Source organism: Eschrichtius robustus, chromosome 10 (genome assembly GCF_028021215.1).
Source record: "Eschrichtius robustus isolate mEscRob2 chromosome 10, mEscRob2.pri, whole genome shotgun sequence".
NCBI lineage: Eukaryota > Metazoa > Chordata > Mammalia > Artiodactyla > Eschrichtiidae > Eschrichtius > Eschrichtius robustus.
In genome coordinates, this window is record NC_090833.1 from 37,404,613 (window position 1) to 37,416,677 (window position 12,065).

The 12,065-nt window shown below is 41.0% G+C and overlaps 1 protein-coding gene across 2 annotated transcripts in view; it reads right to left on the reverse strand.

Annotated features, from left to right (window-relative positions):
* UNC13B (unc-13 homolog B) overlaps positions 1-12,065 on the reverse strand; it is a 233,920-nt gene that overhangs the window by 85,924 nt on the left and 135,931 nt on the right. For both annotated transcript variants that reach the window (XM_068551975.1, XM_068551974.1), the window contains 2 exons: positions 8,256-8,570; positions 6,104-6,194 (listed from right to left, as the gene is read on the reverse strand). In XM_068551975.1, the coding sequence (XP_068408076.1) occupies positions 6,104-6,194; positions 8,256-8,570 (406 nt within the window). The remainder of the gene's footprint in view (positions 1-6,103; positions 6,195-8,255; positions 8,571-12,065) is intronic.

Sequence of the window (12,065 nt, forward strand, 5' to 3'; positions counted from 1 at the left end):
TTTAATGGGCTAGACAAAGGGATGATTCACATCCAGGGTGACATGGAGTAGGACAGCACAAGATTTTATCACACTACTCAGAACTGCATTCAACTTAAAACTTAAAAACTGTTTATTTCTGGGGACTTCCCTGGTGGTCCAGTGGGGTAAGACTCCATGCTCCCAATGCAGGGGGCCTGGGTTCGATCCCTGATCGGGGAACTGGATCACGCATGCTGCAACTAAGAAGTCCGAATGCCACAACTAAGATCCCGTGTGCTGCAACTAAGACCCAGTGCAGCCTAAAAATAAATATTTTTTTAAAAAAAGAATTGTTTATTTCTGGAACTTTCCATTTAATATTTTTGCACTGGGGTTGACTACAGGTAACTGAAACTGCACAAAGCGAAACCATGGATACAGCGAGGGACTACTGTATGCACAGAGTCTGGAAGCTTTACCCAAAAAACTGACACCTGACTGGATTTAAAAGATGTGAATGAAAAGTTAGCTATGTGGAGAAGGAAAAAGAGTATATTCCATACATGGAAACAGCGAGTGCTTTGAACAAAAAATTTTACATGTTGGAAGTGTTGACTAAACAGAGTAGCAGAAAAAAGTAAAACTGGAAAGGCATATAGGGTCTGTATCAGTGCCTTTCAAATTCTTTTTGCGAAGGATCTGGTTTTTTATTCCTAATATGTCATGGACTGATATTTTTGGTCTATACCCCATTCAGTGAGACAAGGCCAGTGATCATGTGCTTGATGTCATGGCAATCCAAATTGCCTCTAAATGCTCCCTTTCAACTTCAGCACTTATTTCATCAGAGACTAGAACCAAACAGTTCCTGGACTGGGCTTGTCCATGGACCACATCGTGAGTCCAACTGAGCTAGATCAAAAGGTTTTATTATATCATGAAGACACTGTGCAGTAATTGAAGTATATATATATATATATATATATATATTTTTTTTTTTTTTTTACTTTCCTCTTTTAAAATCATAGTTCTACTAGACAATTTACAATCCTAAGAGAAAGGTACTATTTTCTCCCCATTTTCTGCATTAGGAAAATGTGGCTTATTAAGGTCAAAAAACTTTATTATAATGGTACACTGAGAAAAAAATATTAGCAGCTCACACCACAGGCAAGAATTAATTTCCCTAAAACAGTAAAAAGCTCCTAGGAATCAAAAGCTCAATAGAAAAATGGGCAAAGAATATAAATAGACTGTTCACAGAAAAGTAATAGCCTTTATTTATATGAAACATGCTTAACTTTACCAATAATAAGATATGCAAATTTAAACTCTACTGAGACACCATTGCCTAGAAGACAAGCAAAAATCCAAAAGCTTAACAAGTCACTCTACTGGTGCGTCCGGGAAGAAAAAAGTACCCTCATGACATTACTAGTAAGAGTATACATTGGTGATGGTACTGGCACAAAAACAGAAATATAGATCAATGGAACAGGATAGAAAGCCCAGAGATAAACCCACACACATATGGCAACCTTATCTTTGATAAAGGAGGCAAGAGTATACAGCGGAGAAAAGACAGCCTCTTCAATAAGTGGTGCTTGGAAAACTGGACAGCTACGTGTCAAAGAATGAAATTAGAACACTCCCTAACACCATACACAAAAATAAACTCAAAATGGATTAAAGACCTAAATGTAAGGCCAGACACTATCAAACTCTTAGAGGAAAACAGAGGCAGAACACTCTATGACATAAATCACAGCAAGATCCTTTTTGACCCACCTCCTAGAGAAATGGAAATAAAAACAAAAATAAACAAATGGGACCTAATGAAACTTAAAAGCTTTTGCACAGGAAAGGAAACCATAAAGAAGACAAAAAGACAACCCTCAGGATGGGAGAAAATATTTGCAAATGAAGCAACTGACAAAGGATTAATCTCCAAAATATACACGCAGCTCATGCAGCTCAATATCAAAAAAACAAACAACCCGATCCAAAAATGGGCAGAAGACCTAAACAGACATTTCTCCAAAGAAGATATACAGATTGCCAACAAACACATGAAAGGATGCTCAACATCATTAATTATTAGAGAAATGTAAATCAAAACTACAATGAGGTATCACCTCACACCAGTCAGAATGGCCATCATCAAAAAATCTACAAACAATAAATGCTGGAGAGGGTGTGGAGAAAAGGGAACCCTCTTTCACTGTTGGTGGGAATGTAAATTGATACAGCCACTATGGAGAACAGTACGGAGGTTCCTTAGAAAACTAAAAATAGGACTTCCCTGGTGGCGCAGTGGTTAAGAATCCACCTGGCAGTGCAAGGGACAGGGGTTCAAGCCCTGGTCTGGGAAGATCCCACATGCCGCGGAGCAACTAAGCCCGTGCGCCACAACTACTGAGCCTGCGCTCTAGAGCCTGCAAGCCACAACTACTGAGCCCACGAGCCACAACTACTGAAGCCCACACACCTAGAGCCCATGCTCCGCAACAAGAGAAGCCACCGCAATGAGAAGCCTGTGCACCGCAACGAAGAGTAACCCCCACCTGCCTCAACTAGAGAAAGACTGTGCGCAGCAACAAAGACCCAGTGCAGCCAAAAAATAAATAAAAATAAATAATAAAAAGTCCAAGAAAAAAAGAAAAAAAACTAAAAATAGAACTACCATAAGACCCAGCAATCCCACTACTGGGCATATACCCTGAGAAAACCATAGTTCAAAACCCCAATGAACCCCAATGTTCATTGCAGCTCTATTTACAATAGCCAGGACATGGAAGCAACCTAAGTGTCCATCAACAGATGAATGGATACATAAGATGTGGCACATATATATAATGGAATATTACTCAGCCATAAAAAGAAATGAAATTGAGTTATTTGTAGTGAGTTGGATGGATCTAGAGTCTGTCATACAGAGTGAAGTAAGTCAGAGAGAGAAAAACAAATACCGAATGCTAACATATTCACTTTGAATGCTAACTGATTCACCTTGTTATACAGCAGAAACTAACACAACATTGTAAAGCAATTATACTCCAATAAAGATGTTTAAAAAAAAAAAAGAGTATATGTTGGTGGAAGGCAGATACCCTTTAGGATAGTCATTAACGCTTTTCACAAATATCCTTCCCTATCTATTTCAAGGTATACTGTACCACTTGCTTGAAGTTAGACATGGTTATATAATTTGCTTTAGCCAGGGAAATGTGAGCAAAAGTGACATACTGTGTCTTTGGGGCAGAAGTTTTAAGAGCCAGAATGCAATCTCCTATGTTCTCTTTCATTTGTTATTTTTTCTTTCCCTCTATCACCAATATTGGCAATGTTCTAGAAGCTGGCTGATCCCTTAGCCTGGGTTGCAGAGAAGATAACTTGAAGCAGAACTCCTCAACATACAGGATGATAAGCAGCATGAGCAAAATAAACCTTTGTTGTTTTAAGCCACTGATAAATGGCGAGCAGTATTTACTAAAATTACAAATGCATATCCCCTCAGATATACTTGCACGCAAGCAAAATGACATATGTAAAAGGTAATCATTTGCAACATGGTTTATTACAGCAAATGACCAGAAACAACCAAATGAACATCAACAGAAGACTAGTTAAATACTTGCAGTACATTCATACAGTGAAATATTATGCACCTGTTTAAAAAGAAAAAAATTCTCTTAGAGCTAATATGGAAGAATCTCCAAGTGAAAAGGCAAGATGTTCCCAGTGTGTATAGTATACCATCTTTTTGTTTCTAAAAAAAGGGGGGGGGATTAGAAAATACATTCATATTTACTTACACCTACATAAGGAAATTCTATAATAATAAGAAACTAACAAAAATTATCTTAGGGCAGATAGGTGGAACTTCCAATTACTCAGAAAAAAAAAAATTCTTGGTGCCATACTTAACTTCTTACTGTCTCACAACCTCAATCAATCTGTCAGCAAATCTCATCTTAAGTATAAATGGTATGCTTCTGCCTCTATCTTAAAGTGCTATCAGATCCTTCTTTAAACTCTGGCTTATCTTCCTCCTCTTGGGCACATCTAATCAACTTCCAGTTACATGACCTGTGTTAAGAATATATTTACTGTTGTTCTGGTATTCAATTAAGTTGCAGTGGTTTTTGGTTACTCTTAAATAAACCATGCTTTTCTCTAAATGATTCCAAGCTTTGGCAACTGTTTTTAGCTATTCTTTTTGAGAGACTCTGAACTGCCTCTTAAAAAGTCATAAAAAACTGCTCCAATATATTCTTGTTTTTCTCATTCAGAACTTTTCTTCTACATGGAAGTTATTTTACTTTCCTTCATTATAAGAATTATGACCCTTACACTGAAAAGTTAGAAATAAAAAATTGATGGGAAATCTCTTCCTTATAGTAGTATGCCAACTAATGAATGTAGAAAGGATAATGGAAATAGAAAGTTACCATTTGGCAACCACCATTAGTGGTGGTAGATTCAGACAGGAGTCATACATGGATACTTAGCCTGTACATGGAGATTTGATGAGGAACAAGATACTGGCATGGTCTCAGAGTATTGTACCACAAAACACTTACCAATTACAAAAGGAAAAATGGTGTCGGAACAGTGGAGAAACCTGGCTGATACAAACATAACTAGGTGATTTTTTTTTTGGCTATGCCGTGTGGCATGCGGGATCTTAGTTCCCCGACCAGGGATCAAATCAGTGCCCCCTGCATTGGGAGCACGGAGTCTTAACCACTGGACTGCCAGGGAAGTCCCTTAACTAGGTGATTAAAGTTAACATTACAGGGGGTAGGACAGTTTGACAACATGTACTTTCTGATGCAGTTCACTAAAATGAGTCCAACATCATTTTTGTGTAATCCCTGCCAAGAAAGTATGGCCTGAGTCTAGACATGAGGAAACATTGGATGGACCCAAAATGAAGAATATGTTACTGAATGAAAGGCCTGTACTATCTGTTGAAGATGCGAAAGACTGAGGAACTGTTCCAGATTAAGGGAGATTAAGAGATATGACTGCTAAATGCAACATGTCAGCCCGGATTGCATCCTGGACCAGAAAAGAGACATTGTTGAGACAGTTGGCAAAATCTGCATGGGGACTTGATGACAGTATTGTCATTGTTGATTTCTTGATTTGGATAGTTATATTGTAGTTATACTGGAGAGTAGCCTTGTTTTTGGAAAATACAAACAGGAGAACATCATGCCTCCAACCTTCTCTCAAATGGTTCAGAAAAAAGATTAATCATAATGGATGGAGGGCGATGAAGCAAAAATGTTGTAAAATGTCAACAACTGAGGCATCTGGTGAGGAGGATATAGGAGTTCTTTACTATTTTCGCAACTTTTTTCTAAGTTTGAAATTATTTCAAAATAAATTACTTTTTAAGTGTGTTTACACATGTGAGCATGCTTGCATTTTTAGTATCTGCCAGGTATTATACTACCGACAGCCACCTGTCATCATTTAAAAATCTCCTTTCACTAACACAACATTGTAAAGCAATTATACTCCAATAAAGATGTTAAAATAAATAAATAAATAAATAAAATAAAAACCTCCTTTCTGCCTGAAAAGTGACTACTGACACACAGATAAGGACACTTCAAACTTGCAACGCTGCAAATGAAAAATATTTCTATTTTTACTTTTTTACACTGTTTTAGATATTAATGTGTTGATGTTTGGGGCCTTAAATTAGGGGAGCCCGTAGAAATTTCTGAACACTAAATTTCTGAATAAAATTTCTGGCCCTGTAAAGGTCAGCCAGTGGTACTTGAACTGGCTGGCCAAGGGAAACAACAACTAATCCTAAGAGGCCTTGAAATAGTCTTCTATCCTAAACTCAAAATAAAATGGCCTCACAGGTGATAATGGTACTGAAAATAGCATTTAATTTTACTTTCAGGCTCTTAACCCACTAGGTCTACTTGATTTCCATTAATCAGCATAGAGGGAAGCCAATGGCTACCTGCCCATCTCTTAAGGCTCTAGCTTACTTGTCATGCATTCCCAGAAGCACACTGTAAGATGACTAATCACTGACTGCTTCTTCAGCACCATATGTCTCCCAATTTCAAAGGAAAAACTGTCCCATCTAGAACCAGAACAACAGATTTCCTACCTCCTGCAGCTGGAGTCGAACCTTGGTAACTGCTCGGATCCAGTGCGCTCTGGCTTGGGTAAATGGCGAAGATGCACTCTCCTCGGGAAAACTTGTAACAGAGAAAAGAATGTTCCTTAAAAATAAGCCCAGGCCACAAGATGACAGTGCTCAAGGCAAAACTGCCAAATACCTAAAATTAAAAGGTTTGTTGTATTCGTGCCTATACTTATCTAGTGATTCAAGCCACTAAAACAGCATAGTCCTGAATATCCAACGTGAAAAAAATTCCTAAAATGACAAGTCCTTTTAGCTTTTCATCTGTTCCCTCTTTTTCTTCCCACTTTTCCACTCACCTGATGAGGCAGCTCATTGGGACAGTCAGGGATCAGGATACCAGCAGCAATGGCAAGGGCCCTAAGTCAATGACTAACATAGAAACCATGCAGAGAGGTGTGGAGTAACCCTCTCCCCCTACCTCTCAAGACCACCAGTCTCCCTTGAGGGTTCTACATAGCATCCTTAGGGCAGAATTTTGTTCCTGCAAACTGTTCCTGCTCCATTAAGTATTTTGGAAGGCTTTCCCATTCCTAGACTACATCAAAGTGCTAAGAAAAAAGGCAGAGCCCTTGTCCTGCTATGATCTTGTTCCTTGAGCTGCCTCAGGACCACCCTCAGCGAAAGGAACAATAAATATAACAAAGTAGCTGTGAGACAGAAATACTAACCTGTATTAGAACAAATCATCATCTTAACTGTGGAATAGTGGTTAATTCTTGGTGAAGATGCTTCTCCTCTCTCTCACTGGGGTCTACTGACAAGGCAGTAAAAAAGGACCCACCATCTAGACACTTAAAATATATGCTAGGCTCTGATGCCACCTAACTGGTTCCATTGTTTTAAAACATTTGTGGGCACTTCTGAAACTGGCCTGGACGTCACTTGCACAGCTAGGATCTGGGAGGACAGAGCCGTTAGAGAAGGCCAGGCACCTTCTGCTGCTCGACCAAAAACTCTACCCAGACAACAGTATCTTTAAAGTCCAAGGTCGACAAAGAGCTATCTTTCTGTGGGTCGTCAATCCAGTAAAAGAGCTGGTCCAGAACTCAGTCTCCCTGATGTCTTGTCTACTAGACGAGCCACCAGAGATGATTAAAAATCAGGAAAACAAACAGAAAATAAGTTTCTACGTTCAAGTGGTGGAGTAGAGGCATCAACCATTCTCTAACTTTTACCACATAATCAGCATTCACTGCTCTGATCTTCTCATGACCTTGAAATTTGAGAATTTAAGTCACACCTAGCCCTTATCACTCTACCCCAGTGGTTTTCAACTAGGGACAGTTTTGCCCCTCAGGAGAAATCTGGCAATATCTGGAGGCATTTTTTGGTTGTCACACTGAGAGTTGCTCCAGGCATCTAGTGTGCAGAGGCTAAGGATGCTACTAAAATACTACAATGCATACAATAGCTCCCCATAACAAAGCATTATCTGGCTAAAAATGTCAACAGTGCTAAGAATGAGAAACCCTGCTCTGCCCCAACCTATCAGCAACTCACTGACCAATTTAGCTCAATAAGAACAACACTCAAACTCTGTACTAAGCCTCATTATGTGACTGTTAAAAGGACAAGTTTTAAATTTTTCTCCTTATGGGTACCAACTGCCAGACATACTGCTAGGCCCCAGGGAGACAGAAGGGTGGGTTAGATCTGGCTTCTAGACCAATTCATTAACTCTTTCCCAGTTTTGTCAGCCAGGGAAAAAACAAAACAAAAGAAAAAAACAATGTTCACAGAAGAAATTTAAACATTAATCGGGTGGGAAGCCTATTTCATTCAAAGCAGCTCCTCTGAATGAAATGACCTGCAAGGCTCAGGTCAGTTTCAGACTCAAAGGCTGTCATATGTGGGGTCAACTAGTAAGCCAAGAACTGCAGACTCTAGAAGGCCTGGTACACTGGAGTTAAAATGTTCTTCAGAGATCCTCAAAATACATTGGAAATCACACCAAAAAGCAAAGGAAGCAGTGCAGAGATAAGCCTCAGTATCCTGATCACAACCACACCCAGCTGCAGGGAAACAAACAAAAAGCAACTGCATTCTGTTCAACAATACCATAGGGCAGGTACTGAGGAAACCATGTGAGCTCCTCAAGGTAACCATCACCTACCTCTCCTGGGGGCCTACGATGTGGTCTTTGTGTAGCACCAGATCTGGGGGTGGAGGGGTTGTAGCATCTTCTTTCGTCTCCTTGGGTTCACATGCTCCTCCCTTCTCCTCTTCATGTGCCACCTCCAAGGCTTTCTCTTGTTCTCCAAAACCTACTTGGCTGTCTCTGGAGAAGCTGCCAGAGCTGTGGCAGGAATGGATCAAGTCCCTCTCCCGACGGTCTTCATCTTGTTCATGACACTGGTCTAGTTCACTCAGCTGAGAGCTTCCTTGACTCACATTACAGGAGGAGCCATACCTACTACTGCTGGTGGGGCTGTGAGAATGAGAGGAAGACACATCAGTAAATACATACAAACTAAGGACCAGAACAAAGTAATGGATAAATCCAGGAAATAATGATTCTATCAGTGGCAAGGATCACAAACAGGAGGTTCCTGGGAAGAGAGGACCAAAGTTCACAATCTAGAAGAACTAATCTCTGTTCAGCAAAATCACAACAGGAAAAATAACACAACATGCTGGGTTCTCCAATAGCACTTAACCTCAACCCTGCAACTGACTTTGAAGAATTCTTTATCTTAACGTGCTATTTTGTAAGTAGGTTTAAGAATTATTAAAATAGTCTGTTTATGCCTAAAATTCTCTACTCGGACTTCTTAAAAAACTTGTCCAGTGGCTGTGATTAAAGTTTTCTAATTTCCACAGAATAAAATGGATGGATGAAATCTACTCCCTTTTTCTACTACCTATTAAATTGAGATCCCCTTTTCTTCCTCTCCAATTGTAAATGTAAATGTCTGTTCCTCAGAATGAGCAAAGGAGAGTGAACATGTTCCTTCAATTATCTCTCAGCCATCTGTATGAGGTAATGGAAGCCACTGGGAAATGGAGGCTAGGACCAAGAAATTCCTCAGGGGAATGGTCTCATCAACATGAATGTTACAATGGTATCCCTGGCAGCATAGGGAGTGTCCCAAAGATGAACCTGCCCATCTATAGCTGAGTTGCTCTCAGGACATGGCTCAGTTTTGGACAAAGTGGACACAGTCCAACTCCAAGATCTGAGTCAGGGCCATATTAATGCATTTCTGTACCTGAAGAGAGGTCAGCCCACCCCTCTCTCAACCACCTGAATTCCCATACCCAGAAAGGAAATTTGTTGCCCTGGTATAAGAGGTAGCAGCTATAGCAGAGAAAGTGGCAGTGAATCGTGACCAGAAAGATTACTATTCAAAGTTACTCCCTTAAGCCGTATACTGAATTTGGGGGATTCAGTCCTATTCAAAATGGAGGGACTTGGGGATGATCTATCAATACAAGATCTATCCTAGCCCGTTTGGATAGTTCCATCCCAAGTCAGAGGCCCTTCGTTTTACTTCTGGTATTCTGCTGGAAAGCCTCCGTGCAAAAGGACAAGGAATTTCCTTGCCAAAGAGTCAAGCTTTAACTAAAGGGCTTATGTTTACTCTTGGTCAAATGAAGATAAATCATTATTGTTTTCCAGTGATATTTTCCCTATGATTCCTCCCAATTATCTGGTATTTCCAGGCTGATTTCTGATTCTTCATCCCATGGCAGCAGGACAGGTACCAAGCCACTGTTCTGAGTAGTTCCCAGCACACATATACACATGAACATGTGTGCGCACATACTCACATGATCTCCAAAGTACTTGACCAGCCTCTTTGGACTGGTTTGGGCCAGCGTTCAAGGCAGCATTCCTAAAATGCCCCGTATGGTGCTTCTTCTTAGGGGAAATAATAGTACCCTTTGCAGGTGGACCCTGCACAATGCTCCAGACTGAATAACTACAGCAAACGATAGCCCTGAGCTCCTGTGAGACTGTACTGAAAGCACTTATCAGACACCAGTCTCATGGGTAGTAAAATGCAGAGACTGGAAGACGCTGTGCAAATCCATATGGAATATATATAGTATAGGTTATTCCAAGCCATCCTTTGCATTTTGTATTTTACTTAATACCCTCATTGCCACTGGAGAAAGCATCTTAGAAGACTTGGAAAAGCCAAGCAAAGTAGGTCTCTCCTGGCTATTACAGATATAAGTGCCAAAGGCCCAAGGAAGCAGTCTAGCCTATCATGTGGTTGTAATTAATATATACCACTCAATGACTTGCTGCCTCTTCTTGCCCTCCCTTCTCCATTCTGCATTATTCAAGGCAGAGCAAACCAGAGTGAGTAAATCTCACGACCTAGCCTTCCCTTTAAGCAGGCAGCTCCTTGTTCCAATAAATGAATTACATTTGGCAGAGAGAAGAGAAGATGACAATATCCACCTATTATTTCTTCTTACTTAACCCCTAATTAACATGAAGCTCAGGTGCTGGGAAAGACAGAGGAAGGATAAAAAGCAGTCTATGATTAAGCTACCACTAAGTCATTGCATCATAAATGGTCAATTCTTTAAAATCATTTATGATGCTTCAGTTGAGAACAGGCCTTTTGCTGGTCCTTGGTTCCTTGATGTCATGTAGAGCAACTGGCTGCTGTACATTTGAAACAGAGTCAATGCTAGCAGGCGCTGCCTCCTCTTCATGTGTTTCTGGCTGGTGAAGTAGCTCAGAGACAGTGCAGTGTTCTTCCTCATGACTCTCTGAAGGCCAGGTGGGGTCAGAGAGGTTATCTTTGGTACCCCCGTGTTCTCCAGATGCTGGGATTTCCTGCTGGTTTTCCACTTCTCCAGGCCCTGAAAGCTCATGAGCACATATACTTGGCCTGGTCTCCAGCTGCCCAGAGGTCCCAGAGGGCTGAGTCAAAACCTTACCTGGTTCAGCACTGGCCCCAGACATTTGAGAAGACTCCAAAGTTTTGTCAGCCTCACTGAATTTAAGGTCCTGATCACTGCTGATAACCAAAACTGGAGAGGAGGATTCTGCAGGCATTTCTTCAGGGTCCCATTTGTTCTCTTTCAGCCATGGGAATGAAAGATCCAGCTTCTTTCCAAACCTTAGTTTTGAATCAGTTGCCACTGCACTACTCCCTTTCCCCTCATTACCTCCCTCAAAAAGAGTTGACAACTTCTTAAAACTGGACATTAAACCAGTCTCTGCTGCTCTATTGCCAGAGGAGGAAGGCGAGGAAAAGAAAGAGCTCAGTGGTTTCTGATAGTCAGTAGCAGAGGATAGGAAATGGAGTTTTGGCCAATTGATCATGTTTGGGATTTCAAAATGAGGACTTGGCTGCTCCATTTCCTTGGGAACTGCGGGTGGACCTTTCTGGGCATCAAGTATCCCATAGTTTTCTTTGGCACAAAGCACAGGTTCCTCCAACGGACGGTGAGAAAGGTACCCTTGGGTTTCCAGTGTGGCACTCCGGCCAACACTCGCCTCACTGAACACTGTAGTATTGGTTTCTAGTGAATTGGTTGCCTGTAGCTCTAAGAAGTCTTGGTTTGTGGAGGCAGACTGCATATCTGGCTCTGGCTCAAGAGGAAGAGGTAGGTGAATCGGAGGAGGAAGCTCTTTGGCAATCCAGGTAGGTCCTGGATGCAACTGTGTTGGCAATGAGATATGCTCTGCTTCCAATGATGCCTCTGTGTCTGTACCCTGCAACATCCCCATGTCTCCTTCATCACTCAGAGACAATACTCCTTGCCCAGTATCGTCCCCTGAGACAGAAGATGCAGCCTCAATTGTTTCAGAACGTTGGGGTTCTGGAATATTGTCAGGAATATTATTGTTTTCCATTTCAGTTGTTAGGTTAGGATCAGCCGTCAAGGTCTCCGAGTCTGACTTTGCACTAACCACAGTCATTCTACAGTCACTGACTATAGCTTTTGAATTGAGTGC